This window comes from Apis mellifera, linkage group LG2 (assembly GCF_003254395.2).
Source record: "Apis mellifera strain DH4 linkage group LG2, Amel_HAv3.1, whole genome shotgun sequence".
Classification (NCBI taxonomy): Eukaryota; Metazoa; Arthropoda; class Insecta; order Hymenoptera; family Apidae; genus Apis; species Apis mellifera.
Window position 1 is genome coordinate 14,256,467 of NC_037639.1, and position 24,642 is coordinate 14,281,108.

Consider the following 24,642-nt stretch of genomic DNA (forward strand, 5'->3'; position numbering starts at 1 on the left):
GATCGTGACGTTTCACATTGCCGCGTTCCGACCACGGACGGAATGATTCGTCTCGTTTGCTTTCGAAATTTTCTCACGATGCGACCGATTCGCGATACAACTCTTCGCTCCGCCGATAATAATTATCGATCGCTACATGTTTTTCACGCGATTCTCTCGGCTCGCATTTCGTACTATGCAAGAAAAAGATCGACTGTATCTTTAGACTGGGGAGGGGGAGAGGGAAGGTATTGACGCAAAAAGATCCGGTTTCACTTGGCTCGCACGCAAACAGATTATCTTCTAATCTAGAGGCCGAAATTTCTAATTATGTTATCGCCCAACTTTCGCAAATATTCAATATACCGTTAATGATCGTCGGAATATCGATCTCTTCCATTTCTTTCATACCATAATGAGAATGTTTCAAGAAATGGGCTTAATAACTTTCGGATATGAATGGATCTATAATATATTAGAAAGGTTATTTTGGTAATTTACAAAAAGACCGTCACCGCATTATTAATACTTGGTCATTTATATAAAGTAGTCATAAAGATATCAAATTCTTAAATGTAAACGCGATTCCTCAAGTTTCTCTTGTTTTTTTGCACATTAAATGGTTTCAATGGTATGCATGGTGAATTGTTTTCAGAATCTATAAAAATCTACAAATCCTAAACGACAAATAAAATATCATCGATGAAGTATTTCGTTTTCTTTATTATTAATTATTAATGCGTTCTTCTTTCGACATTTTCATAAAAAAACGATCGTATGAAGTTGATGAAAAAAATAGGAAATTTTCGATCTCTCGTTTATTATTGTTTAACGAGATTATGAATTAATCACAAGACACGAGCGCGAATGTTTCGATTGGCGACGACGGTGGCACGACCGTGAAAGTGCTTAGATCGGTCGGAATTTTACTTATTTCCGTTGTCTCACTACCATGGTTGCAAATCGCTGGTTCGATTACCCGTATACTGTTGTCTTTTCTTTTTTTTTTTTTGTCGGAAACCGGCATATCGTGGCGCATGGTAAAACGAGAAATCGATGAAGAAAACGATTGCACGAAACAAACGTTTATTTCGTTGTAATTTAGCGTTATAAAATTAACGGATAAAATGAACGCGTATATTTTTCATTGTACGTTGTATGTATACCATGATTCTAAATAAAATTGCTCGTAAAGCAAAATAAAATAAAATTTCATAAATTGATCATGTTGGAAAAGCGATTCGCGTCATCCATCGACGTCATTATGATTCCGCTCAAATGCGGAAAAAGATTCACACATTAGAGTAGTAACGAAAAGCATATGCTTTTGAAAATTAAGATATAAAACGTTTGTGGGAAATCGAATGTTTTGCTATTCAAACGAGAGAAGCTTGTTGCGAATAAGTTTTAATCCTATAACATTTTCATGTGGCAATGTCCATATGTTCTGCAGATTCATGCGATAAAGAGGCCGTGATGGTTTCTTAAAGCAACAACTGTTAAAATGTGTATACGTCAGTGTGGCACATGAGTCATTGGAGAGGAAACGAGGACGGGGCGCTCGATGCGCCCACAATATCGTCGTCCCTGCGCGGAAAGTGAGCGTAAATCGCCGAAGCGATCCGAAGATGGCCGAAGTAAGGCCGTCGTGCGGCAGTCGAGCCCGAGCGATCCCCCGATCGTGGTCGTGCGTGTTGGAACGACAGGTACGGGCAGTCAGTAGTGGATTAGCGGCAACGGGAGCAGCAGCAGCAGCGTCCACGGCGGCGGCGGTGGTGCAGCGCTAACAACAGAACGAAACGAAGAGGAGGTATGATCGCTCGAATCGACGGAAGACATCGCAAAACGGGTAAATAACATCGCATTTACCCTGTCCCGGAAACGTCCATTGAGTGAAACGAAGGTGCGCGCAAACGCTGGCTGCTCCACGGAATATGTATGTGACGGAGGTGGGCGAGGGCCGTGCGAAAAAGTGGCGAAAACTGTGAGAGAGGTGCAGTGCCTCCACGTCGGTGGCAGTGGCGGTGTTGGTAGTAGTGGTGCTGGTGGTGTGGTGGTCGTGGCGGTGGTGGTGGCGGCGGTGTGGCGTTGCTGGTGCTACTTCGGTGTATATGCGCGCGTGTATTGGTGGGACACGCACTTCGGCGGGGCCGTGGTTCTCGCTCTCTCTCCTGTTACATCTCATTCCCTCTTTCTCTCGAACCCCTCTATTCACCGCGACTATCCTCTTTGTCGCCCTCACGGAGGCCATCGTACCGAAAGCGACCGAGCCAGGCCAGGCACTACGCAAGATGGCTGTGTGTCGCTAACGAGAGGCCGACAAACCAGACGGGGAAAAGACAACCCGGGGATAAACGGAACATGCTGCTACGTGATCGTCGGGCCCGTCCCTGAACAGAGAGACACTGGCCAAGAAGCGAGAGGTACGTTTTCTTTTTCTATTACATTACATTGTCGATGACTCGCTTCGTTTTCCTTCCTTCGTTCTTTCTTTTTGACACGCCGATCTCGTGTCTTTCCATCTCTCTCGCTCCGATCTGTAAAATGACACATTTCAAAATTTTTTCGGACGATTTTGTGGTTGACAGGTTGTCGAAGATATCATGACTCGTGTATCGTATTCGCTTCATTCTCGTTCGAAACATTTATAACATCATCTATCGTTTTACATACGTGTATATCTCACGAACATACGTTCGATACGAGGAAAATATAAACAAATTAAAGTTTTCTCTTTGTGAACGTCGGCCAATCGCCGTGTGTTCATTCTATAAAACTTTTTTTTGCGAAAGCTAGTCGCCCGATCGCGCGTTCGTACGTTATAATTTACTTCACGTAAGCGGCGTGACAGTTTAAATTTTTTTTCCGCACCAGGTTTCGTATGACATCGACGCGACAGTCATTTAGAAGATCGTGAGACGGGAAACCGAATCGAGAACATCTGTTGCCGAAAGCTTGAAAAGGCGAACATAACCTCAAAATGTCGGTTTGCATGCGTCGGTAGGTAGAAGATACGTGATCGGTCCGTATTGTCCACGTCTTTTTCCTCGGTTTGTGTTTTCAACGAGCTTATTGGTGGGTGTTTGCGTGTGCGTTTGTGCTCGATAAACAACTTTCGTCGCAAATATTTTGCAAACTTTTCCAACCTTAACGATCGTTTCGAGCGTGGATCTCAATAGTATGTTGCGCAGTGGGACGCAACTCTGCGAAACATCGTATCCCCGGAATTGAACGAAATGCCAGCGGAATCGTGCCGACGGAGTGGAAAAATTTCAGCGTAAGACGTTGTTATATGAAGAACATCTGTTTTGCAAGCAAATGCGTGCACGTATGTTAAAAGTTACATTGCAAAAATATATATTGGATCGGGATTTCTACGTGTCATCGTATTGCACGTTGTTGGTATACGTACATATGTACACACGATATTTTACTCATTACGAATAAAATTTTATTGCTTTTCGTTGCGTCGTCGGAAATTTAAGTTCGTTTGGAAATTTTCCATATACCGTAGTATACCATTGTTCACTTCGTATCATATTCTTGCTATATCTGATCATTTATAAATTCGTTCCTTTTTTTCATGTTAAAAACTGTGCGAGAAACGAAAACGATATTATTCAGATATTTCTCGACGAGATCTAAGAATGAATATCATATCCGCACATCGAAATGATTATTTCCCAATTGAATTCACGTTTTCAGCGACGGATCTAGAAAGCTGTGAACTATTTCGGTTCGGATTAGGTTTTCAAAAGATGCTTCATTAAATATTGTTTTCTGAATCGAAACGATTAGGAAAAATAACATTAAAGTAGAAAAAGATAAGCGTTTGAGTCGAATCATTTTCCCGCGGAACTTGGACTGAAAATCCAATTAGTTTCATTCGTATCTCGCTTTCTCCACTTCGAACTCTGCACGTTCATCCGCAGATCGATCGGTGCTCTATATTGTCGCGTTTGATTATCGTTTTCTAATTATCGACTGCGTCTGGCAGTTCGTGCGGCAAACGAAGTAATCGGAAGTGGCAACTGTGCGATCGGTTAGCATATTTTATCTCGTTTCTGCTAGGTTTCAAACGTGGCCTTCGAAATGGCCTTTCGGCTGAAAAATCTCGCTTCTCGACTACTCGACACGTGCGGACGCATTTCAGAAGGACATTGCCATACTTTAAGATTTCTATTCCTCTTCATCATGCGTGCGTAAATGTACGTCTTCCATTTGATTATTCTTTTTTTTTTTTCTTTTTTTTTCTTTTTTTTTTTTTTTGCTTTGCCACGTTTTGTCTTTAATCTTGGAATAGGGGAATGACAAAGCACGACACCGGTTTTTATGATAGCATGTGTATAGCATAAAGGGCGAGGCGCCTACGTAGGCTGTTTCTAACGATCGTTATTGTTTCGAAAGACATTACTATGGAGTAATATTAGCGAAATTGTGTGGCAATGACAAAGTTTGATCGAAGATTGTTATTTCGTGATTTCAAGGCGATCACGAGCAATGCCGCGGAGTAAACCGAATATCGATCGATTACATTAAGCGAATGTAACTTGCTATAGCACTCGGGGACATTTGATGAACTAAGTTAACCTTAAGTTGACCTTAAATAAAGGAATAAGTTACGTGTAGCGCTGTACAATAGATCAAATTTATTTCTAAATCTTGAAATATGATTTTTACACGTAAATTAATAATCATCGTAAATCGTACTTCAAATAATATTCAACTGTTAGTTGTCTTTGTCCTATTATACCAATTTTAAAGACAAAAATTTTTGTCCATATCGTAGTTAGTATTCCGCAAAGAAATTTCGTTATTCAAAGAAATAAAACGGAGCTCTGTTTTCATTGTACACGGAACTTTCCATTCTTCACGATCTTTCGTTCAAGGACCAAATTTTGTCCGAATATTCTTCTCAACAACTGTGAAACGCTGCGTGATACGTTTTTCCTCAAACAACAAAACTAGATCCGATTTATTTCGTCGCTTGTAAGATTCGATTCTATTTCGAAATCATTTCTCATACGCATTCGATCGATTTGATTAAATTTGTATTTTTATCAAATACAAATAGAACGAAATTCGTCAAATTATTCCGTTATTCCGTTTGATCTCGTTAACGATATTTCTTTGAATATTCATTCGAGAGTAAAATTTTCGAGAATATTTCCATCAAATTGGGAATTGAGAGCGAAAATTGTATCGTCGTTACAATTACAATATATTCACCAATCGAGAAATAGTTCTGTCGAGAAGTATCCGCAAGAATTTTACTCTCAAATGAACTCGTGCCCTTCGAACGAAGATACAGATCGATAATCTTTCACGATTTGTTTTTTTCCCCCGATCGGTAAAAAATTATTTCAGAATTGTTTCGATTCTCTTCTCGTATCCTCGAAAAAATTACAACGATTACACGCTCGAATCGTGTGAAATTGTTTTAATTCGAACTCGATGGAAATTTATAAATTAAAAAAAGTATTTCATAAATCGCGAATTCCAGAACTGGTGTCGTCAGCGGTAAATTCAAAGACGAATAAGAAGCTAACCTTCGATGTGTGACGCAAAGCAAGGAATATCGTGGGCAAAGAACGGCTCAATTTATACCCGTGAGTATAGGGTTCGAAATCACGAACACGCGAGCGCGTTTCGGAGAGGAGAGGAGGGGGGGGGGGAGAGGATAGAGCTAAAAGGGGTGTAAACGCGACATGGAAACGGTGTAAATTGGAAAATTCCGTCGTCAATGGAACGTTATCTTTCGTTCTTGTTGGGATCGACAAGGAAAGCGTGGAATTTTACAGGGAAACGGAGGGAGCGCATAACGTATTTATTGTTGCGGCAATCTTAACAATCGATCAACAAAGTGTCCACGATTTCGCGTAGAAAATCAATTTCTTACGTAATAACAATGATAATACTGCTTCTCTGTCGTTTGCACGATCCATTGTCTCGGCTCGATTCGCGTAAAAATTATTAATTAGATCTCGACGAAAAATTACGACAGATATTCCCGCTCGAGAAGAGAGATCGATTTTCCTTAAAAATTGTTTCCTCGAATCCGAGCATATATATCTCGAAGTTTGCGAAACGTGCTCGAGGGATTGCGCAAAGAATAGATACAGAGATTGTTGGTTAAAAAAACGCGTAATAAACGTTATAACCCTCGATCCGAGTGAAAATTGATCTTGAACCTCGGTTTTGATAATAATCGCGGCAATTCTTTTCGAAACGTCTCGTATTCGATCCTCTCAAACGCCGATTACGATTCTTCGCAAACGTGACCCGTTGCGCTATCGTCCCGAGATCGTTAGCAGCGGCGCGAAAAGGCCGGCACAGTGGAAACCGAGTCCAACGCATGATCATCCAATTTGTCGGCGAACTTTTGTGCTCTCGCGATTGCAGGTTATAAATACAGGACGTAACAACAGACGTTTACGATCGCGATACTAGACGGTTAATTTACGACAACGGGTACGTTTGCAGCAGCTCCTCGAGCGTTAGTTTGTTAGTTGCTTAATTCGCACTTTTCTACGCGCCGCATTTACCGCGGACGAATGAACGGATCAATTAGTCGTCGCGAGTTTTCCCGAATCGCGAACGAAGAGCGCGACAACAACTCGTCCAACTCGTTGTATCTGACTTATTTTTCTTTCGTTATCAATCATCGGTTAGACACACATTGCGATTGATCTACGACGGAATATAAAGTGACGAAAGACGACGAGCATGCATCTAGCGCATGGCGTCTTCGATCGTTTCTTTTTTTTTTTTTTTCTCTCTCCATTCGTCGTCGTAGCTTCGAGAATAATCTCGTGGAAACTTTAGTTATTCAGAGGCGAAGAATTGGTCGATTTGTCGGCTGATGGGATCGATTTCTACCGTTTTCCAACGTTCATCCACGAACTGATCGATTCTTACGTTGTTGCAATGGTGAAATTTCTTGGCGATTCGCGGGGAGATCCATGGACGGGACGATCGATTGCTGGTTGCGGGAGAAATTTCCGCGAAGAACGGATCGAATTTTGAAATAGTTTCGGGTTTCCCGTTTACCTAGCAATCAGGTTGATTCATCGGGATGTGTGTGTGTATAGTCGATGCACGCGATTGTACACGAGGAGGGCGTACGTCGTGCACCGCGACGCGCGCGACGTATATCGTCGCGAGCAAGCGCAAACGCGCCAGAATTGGAATTTCGTTTCTTGGTCGGTTCGTTCGTTCGTTCGTTTGTTCGTCGTTGTGCGGATAGACAAGAGAAAGAGTGACTCATCGCCGGCTCTATATCGCGATATAGAAACAATAGCTGTCCGCGTTTGGAAAGTCACGGTTGTGCCAGAATGGATGGTTTCGCGATGCCTCGACCGCAAAATCTCGCGATAGATTAGGCGTACGCGCGTTGTCCAACCGCCGTTTTTCGTTATTGTGTTTCCACAATGTATATACGGACGGGCGAAGATATAAGTTGAAAAATCAACCGCCTCGGAACGAAAGTTTGCAAAGGTTACCCGTTGTAGTATCGCGGTGTAGTATCGCGTTTGTCGTCGAGGCACGAGCGCACAAACGCATCACGATACGTTATTCAGCCGCCTTTCATCGCTCACGTTGCCGAACCTTGCTCGTTTCCCGCGATGATCGAACGACACACGACGATAATATATATAAAGGCGGAACGGTTACGAGTAAGCCGAAACTCCTTCGATCCGTTATCTGCCACGTGCTATTACGTAAAATTGCTTCTTTTATTACGACGTACGTAAGTACCGATCGGGATAACGCTTCGCTCTTGAAACGCGACACAGAGACTTCTTCCGCGCTCACACACACACACACACACACACGCTTTTTCCTCGTTTTTCGATGCAAGCTGCGCCGCCGAGATCCCTCCCGCGTCTGCCCCCTCTCTTCTCAACCGCTCCAATTATTCCACGATCCACAATTTGTCTTCCTTACCTGTCCAGATACTTTCCAACCACCCCTCCCCTTTCCCTACCGGCGAGAGGAGAGAATAATTTGGCACCGCGACGATTGCGACGATGACGAAGCGTTTCGTTTAGCTCCCAAATTCGCGCGCCTCTCCCTCCCTTTCTCTCTCCCTCTCTCTCATTTTTAGCCAGCGTGTACGCATCGATGTAACGACGAAGTTCGGTTAATTGGCGATCCATACGATGTAACACTCGATACATGTGCTGCACACACGGTTAAACGCACAACTCTCCCTGTGAACGGGTAACGAGCCGGTTAACGTAAACGTAACTGTACCTCGCGGTACCGTAGATCCGTTCATAATACGGAGCAACACTATTTCTGACAAACGCCACTATAATTAGAGCACGTCGCGTTACAAAGGATGAAGGAGAATTGGCGGAAGAGAGGAGGGAGAGAGGGAGGGAGAGGGAGAGGACGCGTGGTCTCGTCGTTGCGCGTGTCGAAAAGCGAATCGGAGCTATCGAAAGTTTCCAAAACATTCGTCACGCGCGCCCCTCGATCGATCACACGCCCGCGTTTTCGTTTTTCTTTTCCAAACACGTAGTACGCGCGCCGCACTCGCTCGCCTCGTTTTTTCCTCTTTCTTTCCGCGATCGATAAGGGGGAAAGAAACAAACGTTATCTTATCGAGAGCTTAAATTCGTGAATGCAACATATAACGTATATTATGTGTATATATATATATCCACGCTCGATAAAAGTGTTCCAAAGATTAATTCGGTGTTTTCCTTGAGCATTTAAGGGAATGTTGGAAATTGGAACAGTTTTCCCCGCGCGGGAAATAATGGATGTATCGTGCATAGAGGTAGAGAGACCAAGCCAATATGTTTGCCCTGTTCCAGCTACTCGGAGTGTCAACGCGCAGAAACCTGATATTCGGTAGATGCCTTTTGAGAGCCGCTGGCCCGAATCAGCGTGGAACCATACAAAGGCACATGTACGTGAAGGAGACTCTAAAATATTCATAGTCGTGGTGGTCGGCTGTTAGTTGCGTACGTTTTTATATATCGCGCGTCGCCTCGTCGCAATGGCGAGCCGTGCGTGCGGTGGCTTCCTCTCCGCCTAAATCAGAACGGCGCGCGTTGGGTCCCCCCTTTTTTTCCGCCTCGATCCCCCGCTGCTCCCAACGACGCCCCGGGATCAAATCCATCCACCTATATATCCAAAAATTTTCTCTCCTCTTCTCCTTACTCCCTTCTCTCTCTCTCTCTCTTTCCATTTTCTCCTTCTCTATTTTTAGTTAGCCTCCGTTTTTCCGTTGTTGTTTACCGTCGAAACTTGCGACCGTTATCATGCTCGTTACACGACTTACCGACAGTTGCGTAGATTCGATGACTGGGAGAGGAGGGGGGGCCACTTTCGAAGGTATAAACGCGCGCTGTATTCATCCGACCCCCCAGATGAAGGAACGTTGGAACGTTGTTGAAATAATGCGCGTGTCTCCGTTTGTCGTTGCAGGGAATGTGTGACATGTTCATCCAAACACAGCAGACGAGTAGCGTCAACGGCAGCAGCAGCAGCAGCAGCAGCAGCAGTAACAACACCGTTCACCACCACAGCAAGAAACGCAAGTTGGAGTACAACGTGAGTCAGCCGGTGATCCAACACGCATTGGTCCAATCGACCGGCGACTACCAATTAGACAATACCGGTCTGCAACAACGGTACTCCGTGAACGGTGCTAATACCGCATTTAGCTCGCTGCACAACAATAATGCGCTGCAGAAGAGTAGCCCGAACCAACAGACCCTGGTACGAGCCTCGACGATCAAGCTCTTAGACACGTACCAACGCTGTGGCCAGAAGGTTGGTCCCACTTCCTGCGATTTTCTCCTACCGATAAACTCTCTTCTGACCCGCGTGATCGTGCCGAGGAAAGTCGATTCATCCTCGTCTTCTTCCTCTCTCACTTTTATTCTCAATTTTTTCATTTTATCTCTATCGCGTCCTCTCTCTCTCCCCACTCTACTTCTCTCTCTCTCTCTCTCTCTACAACTGTGACGTTAATGCTTCGCGAGATGAACGCTAGAGATACGTTCGTAAACGCTTAGATTAGAACTTCATAATCGGGGCTAATGTATTCGCGCTTCTCTCCTCCCCTCTCCTCCCCTCTCTCTCTCTCTCTCTTCCCTTCTCGTTCTTTGCTATCGATACGCTCGATGAGATGGCGCGTACCGCTCGAAACGACTATAAATAAGCGAAGCCCGTTCTCCTGACTCGCTTAAAAAACAACACTTTTTTTCCTTTTCCCTTTTTTCTCCACGCACGACGACGATTCCGTGGTCATGCGACATTTCTCCACGGGAGAAATAAGGATGCACGAGGAATGTAACACGAGCGTTGTATCGTAACGCTCATATTTATGAATGTTGAAAGGAAATAGGCCTATAGGTAGTTTATTCCTAAGCTCTCGGGGACGCTTTCGAAATTTTAGGGACCTTATCCTTCCAGGTGTCCCTCGACCTTCCTCTCCCGTTTCCCTTCACACGCCGTCCCGTTCTCGTTATTCGATTCGGAAAGGAAAAAACGACCTCTCCGACTTAACGACAAATTTAATCCTCTCTCGATCCGATGTATTCTTCGTTTCATCATCCATCTGCCCGAGATAAGAGAGTCTTGCGTCTCTGCTCCCGCGGTATTTGTCTTTATTTTTCCATCGTTGCCTCCATCGTTTCCGCAATCGTTCGCGACACGACGCCAAGGCCGCTAAAAATACCGCCGCCGATTTCTTTTCTCCCCCCTCATTTCGCGTGCTCGTCACTTTGCCACCGCTCGAAAATCGACCCCCGTCGTATCCGGCCATGCCGGGCAGAAGCAGAAGCTTCGTTTTCCACGATTTCAAAATCGTCCGGCAAAAGGAAAAACAAGTTCAAGCAGAGCGTATCGCTGAGAGAGAGAGAGAGAGAGAGAGAGAGAAAACATGGTATTTACGAAATGATAATCGTTCACGGATTAATATCGTCTAAATAATTCTGATGGAAGTAACTTTCACAAAGGTAGCCTCGATCCGTAAAGAATTTGCTTCTTTTATCTATTTCCAATAACATCTTCGCAAATCGATACCACGGATTAATTAATTAAGGAATGGGTAACGAATCGATTGATTTTTGGCCCCCGTCTATCGCGTAGTTATCAAAGAGCAACGACGGATATGTCGTTTCTCAGGTAACTTTTCCGTATGGCGTAGTTACGTTATCGATCGCCTTCAAGGTTTTCATTTCATATTTCATATTGTGACCGGTCATCGCGATGTATTTTTCGCCAATAACAAAGTGTTTCTTAACGCTTGCTTAAAAAAGAAAATCTCTCGATCGTCGAGGTGTACGATCGATATGTAAAAAAAAGAGAAAAAATGTTAATGAGTTTTAATCCACGTTCCTCCCCCGATACACCTGTTTCCATACATGGCTGAAATTAATTTTCAACGATGCAGCTGCTTATGTGTGTACGTGTGTATGTACGTATGTATGTATGCGCTCATGTAACAGAGATCACATCCGACGGATTCGTGTTTCTTGGATTATGTGTTGTTGTCTCGCAACATTGGATTCATCGTCCTCCTCCGTGTGTTGGTCGTTATCGTCCCTACTATACCCAATCTAAAAAAAAAAAAAGCTATCGAAAGCTACCTACAATCTCTTAACGTCCAAAAATTTTTGTATAAGGTGTATTCCTCCTACAGAGAAAAACTTGGTCGAGGGAGGGTAATGGTGACGGCCTGGCAGTCCACTCCGCCAACGCGACGAACGCAGTGGGCAGTACTGTAGTGTCGCAGCACCACACGCAACAGCAACAGCAGCAGCTGCAACAACAACAGCAGCAGCAGCAGCAGCAGCAGCAGCAACAACAGCACAAGCAGACAGGCATGACGGCACATAGCAAGCAAGTGACCAACGCTGCCAATGGGGGCGGTGGCAGCAATCCCCAAGGAGACGGAGATTACCAGTTGGTACAACACGAGGTTCTCTATTCTATGACTAATCAGTATGAAGTCCTCGAATTTTTGGGCAGAGGTACTTTTGGACAGGTAAAATTCTCTTGCTCGACTATCCGGTGGTTGAAATCAATCTTTCTCTACCAATCTACCTGCACGCACCAAACTGAACGATCGTTTCATTTTTTTCTTTTTTTTTTCCCCCCCTCCTTGTTTCGTTGCCAGGTCGTGAAATGCTGGAAAAAGGGAACCAATGAAATAGTGGCCATCAAAATTTTGAAGAACCATCCATCATATGCGCGCCAAGGGCAAATTGAGGTGAGTCGAAAAGAAGAATAGAGTAATTTTTACGTTGTTAATAACGTATGTTATTAAGCGGATTTATAATTAAAATCGGATCTTGAACAGGTCTCCATCCTGTCTCGACTTAGTCAGGAAAATGCGGATGAGTTCAACTTTGTGCGCGCTTATGAGTGCTTCCAGCACAAATCCCATACCTGCTTGGTCTTTGAGATGCTAGAACAGAATCTGTATGATTTCCTGAAACAGAATAAATTTTCGCCTCTACCGCTCAAATACATCAGACCGATTCTCCAACAAGTACTCACCGCTCTTTTAAAACTTAAGGTAAGCCTCGTTTTCGTACGTTTTTATTATTTATTGGATAATCTTGATGTATACGTATAATGTGTATATATATATATTTTTAGCAATTGGGGTTGATTCACGCCGATCTTAAACCAGAAAATATTATGTTGGTGGATCCAGTACGTCAGCCTTATCGTGTTAAAGTTATTGATTTTGGGTCAGCCTCTCATGTGTCTAAAGCTGTCTGCAACACTTATTTGCAATCGCGATACTACCGTGCACCTGAAATTATACTTGGACTTCCATATTGTGAAGCGATAGATATGTGGTCGCTCGGCTGTGTGGTTGCGGAATTATTTCTAGGGTGGCCTTTGTACCCTGGTAGCTCGGAATACGATCAGATTCGATATATAAGTCAGACACAAGGTGTACCAACGGAGCACATGTTAAACAATGCCAGCAAAACAACAAAATTCTTTTATAGAGACATGGACAGTACGTATATAATATCCAATTCGATTATTATTTCGTCTATTATTTTTATTTGGATTAATTTATATTAATTACAGGCACGTATCCATTTTGGCGATTGAAAACACCGGAAGAACACGAGGCTGAAACTGGTATCAAATCTAAAGAAGCAAGAAAGTATATTTTTAATTGTCTCGATGATATTGGTCAAGTTAATGTTCCGACTGATTTGGAGGGTGGTCAACTTTTGGCAGAAAAAGCAGATAGAAGAGAGTTCATAGACCTCTTGAAGAGGATGCTCACGATGGACCAGGTAGTAATATCTAGTTCATGTTTTAATTCTAAGATAATCGAAAAATGATCTGATCTGATCATTGTTTAAAAAAAAAAGAAACAAAAAGAGTTATTCCCCTTGTCTTGCGTTCTTTCATTCACTAGCATGTTTTCATCATTTGTAGGAGCGCCGTATAACACCCGGGGAGGCTCTGAACCATGCCTTTGTTACGCTGGCTCACTTAGTCGATTACGCGCATTGTAACAATGTCAAGGCTTCCGTCCAAATGATGGAGGTTTGCCGACGAGCCGGTGATTTCACTGCGAGTCCAGCGCATCACCAAGCTCCGCCAGCACCTCAACCACCTCCACCAACGTCATTGGTAGCTAATTTCGTGCCGACGACGAATGGTAGTGCCGTAACTTTCACCTTCAATAACCAGTTGACCAATCAAGTACAACGATTGGTTAGGGAACATCGCACTGCACAAACAGGATATGACAATCTGGTTCGTTTCTATATTTTCTTTCTTTCTTTCTTTTCTTTACTTTTGCATAAAATTAAAATTAAATTTCACTCATTTGCCTTGGGATTATTTTTACTTTACTTACTTGTGTACAAAATTTATTTTATATTTTACATGGTATGTATTTTTTTTTTCTTCTTTTAGTATCAAATATACAGTAACAGTAGTCGTCGTGCGACTCAGTACAGTAGCTCGTCTAGTGGATCAAATAGCGGACGAAGTGGAGTACATGACTTTCCGCATCAATTGGTACCCGGTCTACTTTGTCACCCACCCAGTTATCAAACGATGCCAAGTCCTGCAAAACACGTAGTTGTTGCTCAAGTAAACGAGATACTGATTTTCATTTGAATTCAATATCAGCTTCAATATTCACGATCGTTTAATCGTGTCTCTTAATTTTTTCGTAGCCTCCACAAGCGCAACAAGCTCCGCTACAAATTCAACCATCAATTATATCGCAACAGGCTGTTGCTGCTGCAGCTGCAGCTGCTCAACAACAGTATGCCGCGGTACCCGTATCTATGGTAGAAACTGGACGACAAATGTTATTGACTGTAAGCATAAGTAATAAGTTAAAGCAAATATATTCAAAGAGTGCGTAATTAAATATTAATTTTATCTTTCGTAGAATGCTGTACAAACCTCTTGGCCTGGTGGAAGTCGTCAAATGGCTGCTATCGTACCATCTTGGCAGCAATTGCCACCGCAACACGCAGCGATACAGCAACCATTATTGAGCGATGCAGGGGATTGGGGAAGACCTCTTATTGTGGATAGTTCTGCCATTCTGCAGGTAATTTTATTGCCCTATTTTTATCGCTGTGATCGAAACGAATCGAACGGACTTTTAACTAACCTCCCTTGTTTTGGGAAGGATCAGCGGCCAGTATTTCCTGTCACAGAAGTTTACAATACTAGCGCCCTTGTTGAACATCCTCCTCAAGCTTGGGCGAAACGTAGCGTGACGAAGCATCATCAGCATCACGTGACAGTACCCCAACAGTCTCAGCACAGGCATGAACATAAGAAAGAAACGCAGCAATTAAGCCCGGTGAAAAAGAGGGTGAAAGAAAGCACACCTCCGAGCAACATGAGACGGCATTCACCTTCGAGCAGTCATTGGCAGCAACAACCCATGCAACAACATCATCACAGCAGTAAACACAGCAGTAGTCATAATGTGGAACACCATCAAGTTACATCTGGTCGGCAGCAAACTATTACTATTCATGATACCCCATCGCCAGCAGTTTCTGTTATCACGATCAGTGATAGCGAAGACGAAACGCCGGGCAAATGGTGAGCTAATTTATTTATTTCTTATTGGAATATTGGAAAGTAGTTAGAAATTTTTGTGCGTATATTTCATAAAATTTAGAAGCTTTATATTTATCGAGAATGTAACGTAAAGTGTTATAGCAAGTCGGGTATATTTAATTTTGTTCATAATTAATTTGCTTCGTTTACAAAACATTTTTTTGTAGTTCGATAAATTTGATAAATTGCCTATTTGCTGGAGTCTCCTTTATTATTAAATATCTATCGTTTTTTTTTATTTGTTTTATTTTCTCTACGGAGATTTATCTGTAAATTCTGTCCATAGATGTTTCCACCATGGAATATATTTATTAGTAATTTATTAGAATAGAAAGTAGTGGAATCATGCATGAATATCATTGACAGCTGTGGAGATCGGCAATGCGGAGCCTGTCAAAATTTGGCAACTCGCCTGTCTGGCGATGGACGTCCAGTTCGCGAGGAAGTCATTCGAAGGTATATGAATGTAACGTAGTAATCACGCAATCTCACACACACAATAGCATTGATTAATGGTTAATAATCGCTAAGAACACAACACATTGCTTTTTTTCTAATATGTTGTGAAATTAATTTTTGATATTATTAATGTATTTTATTTTATCCTGTGACAAAAGTTGCAGGCCCTAAAAATTGAATCGTACGATCAAGACAATTTAAACATATTTGTAGCTTGGAGTGTCGATTAAGAACTAACTCTAACTGTAACTCTAACTTACAGCCCTAGCGTTTAATGCCATTTTTTCATGCTCGGTGTATAACGTATTTTGGATTGTTATTGGGGTTGTCCGTTTGTTTCTCGTTCAATCGAAAGCACATGTTTTTATAATTTCAGCACGCAGTCAACACCACGCGTGGTCCAGCCTATGCAACAAACTCATTCGAGTAGTCAATCGCACACTAATGGACACGCGACGGCACATAGTACGTCACAGAGGTCGCAGCGAAAAAATATTATCAGTTGTGTAACCGTTGGTGATAGCGATGGCGAAGCTAGTCCGGGTCGAGCACATAATCATCTGTATCAACATTTGCCGCAACATCCTCAACATCAGCAAACTACCCAGCTAATTAAACACGAGCCTCAACAACAACATCACGTCAGCAGGTAAATTGAACACCGACCGACAAACTTTATAATAATTTCTCATATATCTGACGTCGATATATCGTTAATTGCAGTAGTAGCTCTGGATATTCTTCCCAATCGCAGAAGAAACGTTTGTTGGCCAAAGTACAATCCGAATGCAATATGGTGAATGTTGCGACGAAACCGGAGCCCGGTGTCGAGTACCTTGCACCACATCCGTGTCACGCGCCAGCCTGTAAAGAGCCACCGACCTATCAGGTTAAATTTTAATTCGAATCAACGTATTTCTTTCCATTCACTTCTTACCTTTTTTTTTTCCCCTTTTTCGTTTCTCTTTTCTTTTTCTTTTTCTTTTTTTTTTCACGATTATTTTTTAACCGCCAACCGAGAGTCTCCTCTGGGCTTGTAACGAGGAACAATAACGACGATTCCGACGTTCATTGGACACTCCCTTCCCCTGTTTTAGTAATTCTTTCTTTTGAAAATGTTTTTCTAGGATGATGCCTATGACATGCATGACTACTTCTTGCAGTATGTGACCACGAGTAGCGCGCATCCCCACCTTCAAGAGCAGCATATTGTGTACACGACCGGCACGGACAAGCGGGTATCATGGCCTGGAAAGAGGGCTGAGTACAAGCACGAGTACGTTCAACCACCGGCCGCTCATTCCAGAGACCATCAGAAATGGGCAGTAGCGAATACTGTGCATCAGTACAGGTGAGCATCGACAATACCACGCATCGTGTTTGAATCACACTCGAAGCATGTTATTACACGTTATTACACACACAAATATATATATATATATATAGATAGATTTTAGGAAAGAAATTTAGAAAAACCGAATTTAGAAAATAACACATAGAGATGGTCAAGTGAAATTTGCCCGCATGTAGTTTATCGAACGCATGATGTGAATTTTCACTTTGTATGTGTGTAACGACCAAACCGATGACAGGCAGCTCGCGTATATACGTTGTGTGAGACAACAGACGGGCCGAGTATTGTGACCGGCAAGTAAACAGCATGAATTTCTATGTTATTCTTTTTTCCCCCTCTTCCCTCCCAACCCCCTCTCTCCGCAAAGTAAAAGTGAAGCCGAGAGTGAATAAAGAGTGAAAAATCTCTTCTTTGAAAGCTGATGATGATGATGATGATGAGCCGATCGTTGATTCTCTCTCTCTCTCTCTCTCTCTCTCTGTCTGTGGTTTGGTCACTGTCCTTTTAGAGAGACTTCTTAAAGTAAGTAAAGAACGCATGGGAATTGCATAACGAAGGGTTGGATTTTGTTTTGGGTTTTTGTAGGCAGAGCCAGGTGGTGGGTTCGGCAGCCCATCCGGGTCATACCCACAGTCATCATGGGCATCCGGCCCACCTCAGTCCTGGGGGCGGTGGCGGGGGTAGAAGTCCTGCGGGGGGGCCTGTAATAGGAAGTGCCCAACATCTGGGTCAGCCCCTGTACCAGGAGTACGCTCACGTACGTTCAAGAGCCCATGCCGTGCCACCCCCTGTATACGTTACCGCCGCGCCTTCTCAGGCTCCCACTGCTATCCAGCAGCAACAAGTGCCCACCTATCAGGGATTCACACCCGGGTGGGTACCTAGACACCTAGTTGATGCATGCATGTGTGTACCATTTATTATATTTTCGTTTTAGTGAATAGTTCATCGTATTGTTATTATATACTTGTGATCGTACCAGTAGTTAATTGTTGCAATATATATACATATATATATATATGCATATATATATATACATATATATATAGTGCGTTCCCGTGCAACCGTTTTTATCTTGTTCTCAAGCAGCATGTAACATTGTAACGTTGTAAAAAAAAAAGAAAAAAAAAAAATCGTGTGATGTATTTATATATTCAGTCGGATAATCGATATTTTTTTTCTCTCTAGAGATATAACGTTTTTTTCGTTTCTTTTTTTTTTTTTTTTTTCTCGTTTTTTCTCCTTTCCGTTATTATCATTTTTTTTTTCTTCTTCTTTTCCTTTTTTTTTTTTTTTTTTTTTTTCTCTTCTCCATCAAAGTGTAAAAAAATTATCTTATCTCGCATTACGATGAATGTACAGTATGTATTTTACGCTCGAATGTACATGTATATTTCGTACAAGGTAGTATATATATACCATTGATTGCCTGCTTAGATAATTGCACAAAAAAAAAAAAAGAAAAAAGAAAAAAAGAAAAAGAGAGAAAGAAAAAAAAACGTTTCGTAAATACAAACGAAATCGATTGTATTTGATGTAAAGTAAAAAAGAAAGAAAGAAAGAAAGAAAGAAAAAAAAAAAGAAATTTGTCGATTACTCGATTCTCTTTCAATGTAATGATATACGTACATATATAATGTTATCTCTCCTTATATATAAAACCGTATGCGTGTGGAACGAAGAAATGATCTTTTTCTAAAACAAATGAATTTCATTTCCCTTTTTAGAACATTACGGAGACTTTCTAACGTTCATTATCCCGTTTTTTACAGCTCGTCTCCATTAACGTTGTATGATTCTAGTCGAGCGTTGCCACCACCAGCTCATCACAGCTCGGCCAGACCGTTACTGGCAAGTCATGCAGCGCATCCACTGCCTGCACATATGCAGCCAACAGCCGTTTACGGATTGGCCCCGCTTTCACCGGCCAAACATCAATATCAACCTTCTAGTTTGTGGTTCACCGAGTAAATTATTCCTCTGTCTGGTTTCAGAAGAAAAAAAAAAAAAAAAAAAAAAATCAAAAACGGCGCGCGAGCACTGGCTTTCGCCGCATCTTTGCTTTTTTTTTTTCTTTTTTTTTTTTTTTTTTTTTTTTTTTTCTCTCTCTCCCCCCCTTTTTCTTTTTACAAATTAAATTTTACAAGATCGAAAGATGACTCTATGACTGGTCGCGTACGATACGATGATCGAATAAAGGGAAAAAGAGAAACTCCATCGTTATACATTTGTCACATTCATTCCTCGCAAACGTGTTTTCTTTTTTTTTTTTTTTTTTTTTTTTTTCAACTAGCAAACGAAGGGGATTTTTCGCGATTACTATTATCAACTATTGTAAAAAAAAAAAAAAAAAAAAAAAAAACAGAAAATAAAACGCTAAGCTTGTTGTTTGTATCGTCACGAAAAAAGAAATTTATGACTGAAAAAAAGACTCGCGACGGAGTCTCGAGACAAGACCGTTGAAGTTTGCTCTTCAACTTAACTTTTAGACAATCCGTCCTTAAACAGCGATCGCCTCCCCCCCCTTCAAACTGCCTGTCTGTGCTATTACAAAAAGAAGAAGAAGAAGGAGAAGAAGAAGAAGAAGAAAAAATGGAGAATTATCCATTCGATTTCGATTTCGAAAAAGGAAATATATATATTTATGTATATATATATATGAATGGTCCGAAAGTCGAGATAGACTGATCGCGTTTGCGTCGCGTCCTAATGCTTTCATTAGCGTTATTCTGTCGTGCGTATCCATTATGAAACGTGTTGTCTTTTTCCTTTTGTTCGGTAAATCGTAAATAATTGAACGAAAAAGCAAATGAAAGTAAAAAAAAAAAAAAAAAAAAAAAAAAAAGGAAGAGAAAGGTAGAAAAAAATGAGAGAAAAGGTTTTTTGATGCTTCTTCTCATTGCGCAATTGTTTCCTCAGTGAACCATTGCTTTGGTGATTTATTATTTGTATTATTTTTTCCAAATATTATTTGGTGATATATGATCGATATAACAATTTTTGTTCGGCTTAGACGGCGCATATGTTATATACCTGGCAGTATATATATATTATATACTTGATGTGTTTTGTATATTTTTGAAAAAAAAAAAAAATGTTGCCGCGCCAAAAAAAAGAAGAAAAAAATCACGTAGATGATGTATAAACGGAGGGAAAAAAAAGACCAAGCGATTTTGATTCTTCGAGAATGATATCCGAGTTTGTATTGTTTAAAAATTATGCGCGGTTTAAGTGGATAAACCATCGATATCGGTGATTTGGTGAAAAAAAAGAAAAGAAAAGAAAAGAAAAAAAAAACACAAAAGAAAAAAACCAAAAAAAAAAAAAAAAAAAAAAAATTGGGCTACTTTAGTCGAGAAACAATTTAGCAAGTTTATCTTTTAAATCAAAGTTCAGCGTTAACGGGAAATAAATTTGCATTTTTCTTTTATGGTATGATAAGTACGATCATACACGTCATATTATATACTTTTAATGATGCTCGTTAAAAGAGAAAAGAAAAGAAAATAATCTTAGCGCGGCAATTAGTTAATAGAATTTCAACAACAGATTTTTTTTTTTTTTTTGTTACCGAGACGCTTTATTACCACGACAACGCTTTAACGCTGTTAAAATACTTGAAGCGTTCTCGTAAATTCATTGAAAACGGGCTCTATTTTTGATCGTCGAATGAAGAAATCCCGTTTCTTCACAGTCACAGAGGGGAGTTGATCAATTTTTTACACGCATACACACATCATTACACAACACATTGAATTCGTTGTAACAAAATGTGTTCCAAGTTTTTATTTGTTGTCTTGAGTAAGGAGTGCCGTTGGTCAATCTCCGCATCCCGTCACGTCCTTCCGAGGATGTTGCCACGTGAAAGCACGTGTGTCTTTTGTGGGTTTAGAATCGAATTCTTCTATTTTTGATTCGAACAATGTTTAACGAATATATATTTAATCGCACGATTAATTTGTATTTGACAAAAGCTGTGCCTTCTCGCAGCAGCCTCACTATTTATTTTTACCACGTAATTACTCTCTTATTCTCCTCATTATAATTATTACTATTACTATTACTACTACTACTATTACTATTACTACTATTACTACTACTACTACTACTACTACTACTACTATTATTGCGATTAGGCATCACTGATTTTAAGATAATTACACTGCTAGCAGTTTTCTTCGTAGATAATCCCCCGTTTACAATAGAATTGAATTAGATTCGTTGAATTGAGATTTCTTGCTATTACAACATTTTTTTTTTTTTTTTTTTTTTTTCCTTTTCAACGTTGAAAACATATTTCTCGTACAATGAATTTTCACACGCACTTTTCTTTTCATCGAAACACACCTTCGTTTTCACCTGTTTACGTTTTTGCATTTCGAACCAGGGGTTATATACACATATATAATATATATATATATTTAGAAGAATGTACCTATCGGAGTACATTGCACAAATATGCGGTACACAATAATTAGGATGGACAACAGGAAAGGGGATGTGTGTGTACAATATAATCGCGAAATTGTAAAATTTTGAAAGGGAAGGAGGGAAGAGGATTGAATATTCAATCTTTTGCAAGACTTAAAAAAAAAAGTCGTCGAAAAAAAGACGACTGTTCGTTGCAAGTATTCGCTTACAATTGTCGGATTGCACACATTTTTTTTTTTTCTTCGACGTACACTCGATTCTTTCCATTGCGATCAAGCATGTCGATGGTGCAACTTTTTCTTTTTCTTTTTTTTTTTTTTTCCTAAGCAATTCTTTCGTTTTTCTTTTTCTTTTTTTTTTTTCTCTCTCCTCTCCCCTTGAATCGAATCATGGTTCTTCCTTGTTCGCACTTCTTCTTCACGTCAGTCAGTATAAAGGAATCAATTTCTATCTTCTTAATGGAAACAAAACGGGAAAAAAGGGGAAAAAAAAAAATATTGATTGCAATTCTCCCGCATTCGATGTATGATGTGCATGCCCAAAATGATCGATTTGTACATATAATTATCGCGAGTGGCTCTCTTCCTACGTTTTAACATGTTTGAGAACAGCTCCTGTAAGAGGATGGATTTGCCACATCATCCGATCATCATTTTACGAACTCGCGAAATACTTTTAACGAAAAGAAAAGAAAAAAAAAAAAAAAAAAAGAAAGAAAGAAAGGAAAAAAAAATAATAATAATATGATAATGATTTTTCTGCGTGCTGACGTATTATTATTATATATATATCTCGTGGTTTTTAACGGAATGACGCTTAGGCATTGTTTTGCTAATTATTTTATACACATAGCTGTATGATAACGTACAGGAATATTAGCCGCGGTATGTTGATTGTAGAGTGAACCATGTCCAGAGTTTAATTAGAAGTATTTTACACTTAGAGCGAAAATGTTGAATGAACAAGTGAATATGAATAAACGAATCGTGGTCAGCGTGATTGATAGAGAGAAAGGGGAAGAGAGCGAGAGAGAAGTGTTAGAGAGAGAGAGAGAGAGAGAGAGAGAGAGCGTGTGAGAGTGATAGACACTTTTAGAGATACGTTACCTATAAAGAAATTTTTCAATTTCCTAAAAAAAAAAAAAAAAATTAACACAAAAATGGAAAAACTGGCTAATTAATTCCAATTCGATAGATAGAGGATGGATATAATTTTATAATACGTGGTCAAAAGACACATTATTACAAAGATTCGGAATAATGATATATTTATTTCTCGCGAAATATTTCGAAATAATCCGTTCGATCTAATTTTTCAAACGTAAATTTCAAATTTATTATTCGGCGCGTTATAACGAATGGAAATTGGCTTTATCCGTTTATTTACGCGCGTTATTATTATCGATATAAAATTAAAGAGGAAAAGGGGAAAAAAAAAAAAAAAGTCATGTAACCAAGTCGATGTGCCTGTTCAACGATTAATCATAATTTACATTTATATTTAAACTGCAAATTGAGAGCGTATAGAGTATATAGAGTCGCAGAAACGTGTATTATAGTTGAAAGTTGCGGTACGAAACAAAAGAAAACGGGGAAAAAAGGAAAAAGAGAAAAAAAAAAAAAAAAAAAAAACAAAAAGTTATCAATCAGCTTGTAAGTGTTACGTATTGTATTCTATCGATCGTATGGTACGAGTTATACAATTATATAATAATTATTATATTATACGAGCACGTTTGCGCGCCTACATGTATATATGTATGCTTCCATATAAAAATCGATATAGAAATTGTATCACAGAGAAAGAAGAAAACATTTTTTTTTTTTCTTCTCGTAAGTCGTGAGAAACGAAAAGTCATATCCTTAGATATTTTTTGTTTTTTTTTTTTTTCGCATTCTACGTAGAAAAGGGAAATAAGGAAATTGTCGTTGCGGGTGTGTATCTGTATAGGAACGTGTTTTCTTTTTTTTTTTTTTTTTTCTCTCTTCTCTCTCTCCTCTCTGTTTTTGTTTTTTGTTTTCGTCTTCGTCGTCGTCGTCGCGTGAATATCGATGCATGCACAAACACACACGTAGAAGACGAGGTCTCACACGACAGTCTCACGCGTCATAGTCATGTACCATCATGCTTCATTTTTTTTTTTTTTTTTTTTTTTTCCTCTGTACATTCGAACGTATATATTTACATTACTACGTGTCACTAGATAGATAGGCGATAGAATTTCAGTCAGATTTCTTTCTTTTTCCTTTCCTTTTCCTTTTCTTTTCCTTCTCTCTGTCTCTCTCTCTCTCTGTCTCTCTTTCTCTCTCTCTCTCTCTCTCTCTCTTCATCCAAAGAGCAAGTCTTGACTGACGATATATAATATTCGTATAACGTTAGCATAAGACTGTGTATTGCTGATCGTGGGAATCGATCGATTCTGATTAATCACTATGATACATCTGATATATATCTATAACAAGTATATAAGTATTTTTTATTTTTATTAAGTTCGCGTTGTTATTAGCGTGTCGAGTGTGGGGAAAAAAAAAAAAAGAAGTATTTGGGTAAAATAGATTTTAGATGATCAGCTTGTGGAGTATCGGATATCGGATTATAACTCTAACAAATAGAATTATGTTATCGTCGATGTTTATGATTAATTATTGATTAATTAATTAATTAATTAACAAAGCTTTGGGTTTAGTACGTATACGCAACTATACAATGATCCTATGTTTAGTTTTTTTATCACTGTTTTAGGTGTAGATCGTCAGTCAGTACAAGCTCATAGTCATATTAGCGCAGTCATTGTTACTTTATAATAACAACGTTTTTTACGCTGTTTACGGTTAGATAAGTTAGTTAACCAAACGCGTCGCGTCCACGCGTATTTGAATAACAGTAGCTCACCCACTAATGCGGAGAAAAAGAAAAAAGAAAGAAAGAAAGAAAAAAAAATAAAAGAAAACGATTTCTTTTTCTTTTTCTTTTTTTTTTTTTTTTTTTTTTTTTTTTATTTTTCTTCCGAAAACGTACCGTAATATTAATAACGATGGTTCTAGTTGTGATATTTTATTAATTATTAAGATCCAACACATTTTCGATGCACGATGTTTATTTTGATCGGGCTTTTAGATAGGCCAACGTGCATGACGCGTTATATATATATATATAAATCATATATAAAAGGAAAGAAAATAGTATAGCGTTTGTCGTTAACGATCGAGGGAAGGTTATACACGTTATCATACGATTGTCACTTTCGATAGAGGATGGTGATACTGATGTTACCTTAGCTGCTCATCGTCCAATTTAATTCGAATTCTTTCTATGTTTCTCCT

At 40.0% G+C, this 24,642-nt stretch overlaps 2 protein-coding genes across 18 annotated transcripts; one reads left to right on the forward strand and one right to left on the reverse strand.

Annotated features, from left to right (window-relative positions):
- Positions 1–435: 435 nt before the first annotated feature.
- On the reverse strand, positions 436–2,230 carry LOC107966086. Its single transcript, XM_026439174.1, has 3 exons — positions 2,183–2,230; positions 1,849–2,076; positions 436–1,762 (listed from the first exon to the last, which is right to left on the reverse strand). The coding sequence occupies exons 1-3, from the start codon at positions 2,228–2,230 to the stop codon at positions 1,352–1,354; spliced, it is 687 nt and encodes a 228-aa protein (XP_026294959.1). The 3' UTR covers positions 436–1,351.
- LOC408664 (homeodomain-interacting protein kinase 2) lies at positions 2,033–22,762 on the forward strand. Of its 17 annotated transcripts, none has more exons than XM_006568881.3 (19): positions 2,068–2,402; positions 8,805–8,899; positions 9,421–9,768; positions 11,645–11,989; positions 12,122–12,214; positions 12,305–12,523; positions 12,607–12,979; positions 13,054–13,271; positions 13,414–13,737; positions 13,900–14,079; positions 14,166–14,312; positions 14,387–14,551; positions 14,633–15,057; positions 15,442–15,531; positions 15,911–16,183; positions 16,258–16,423; positions 16,662–16,885; positions 17,474–17,794; positions 18,661–22,762. In XM_006568881.3, the coding sequence occupies exons 2-19, from the start codon at positions 8,846–8,848 to the stop codon at positions 18,857–18,859; spliced, it is 4,164 nt and encodes a 1,387-aa protein (XP_006568944.2). In that variant the 5' UTR covers positions 2,068–2,402; positions 8,805–8,845; the 3' UTR covers positions 18,860–22,762. The 17 variants fall into 17 exon arrangements, with proteins under 17 accessions (XP_026295071.1, XP_006568944.2, XP_006568948.2 ...); XM_006568885.3 differs by having other exon boundaries at positions 18,691–22,762; XM_006568889.3 differs by having other exon boundaries at positions 17,474–17,761; positions 18,691–22,762.
- The last annotated feature ends 1,880 nt before the right edge of the window (positions 22,763–24,642 follow it).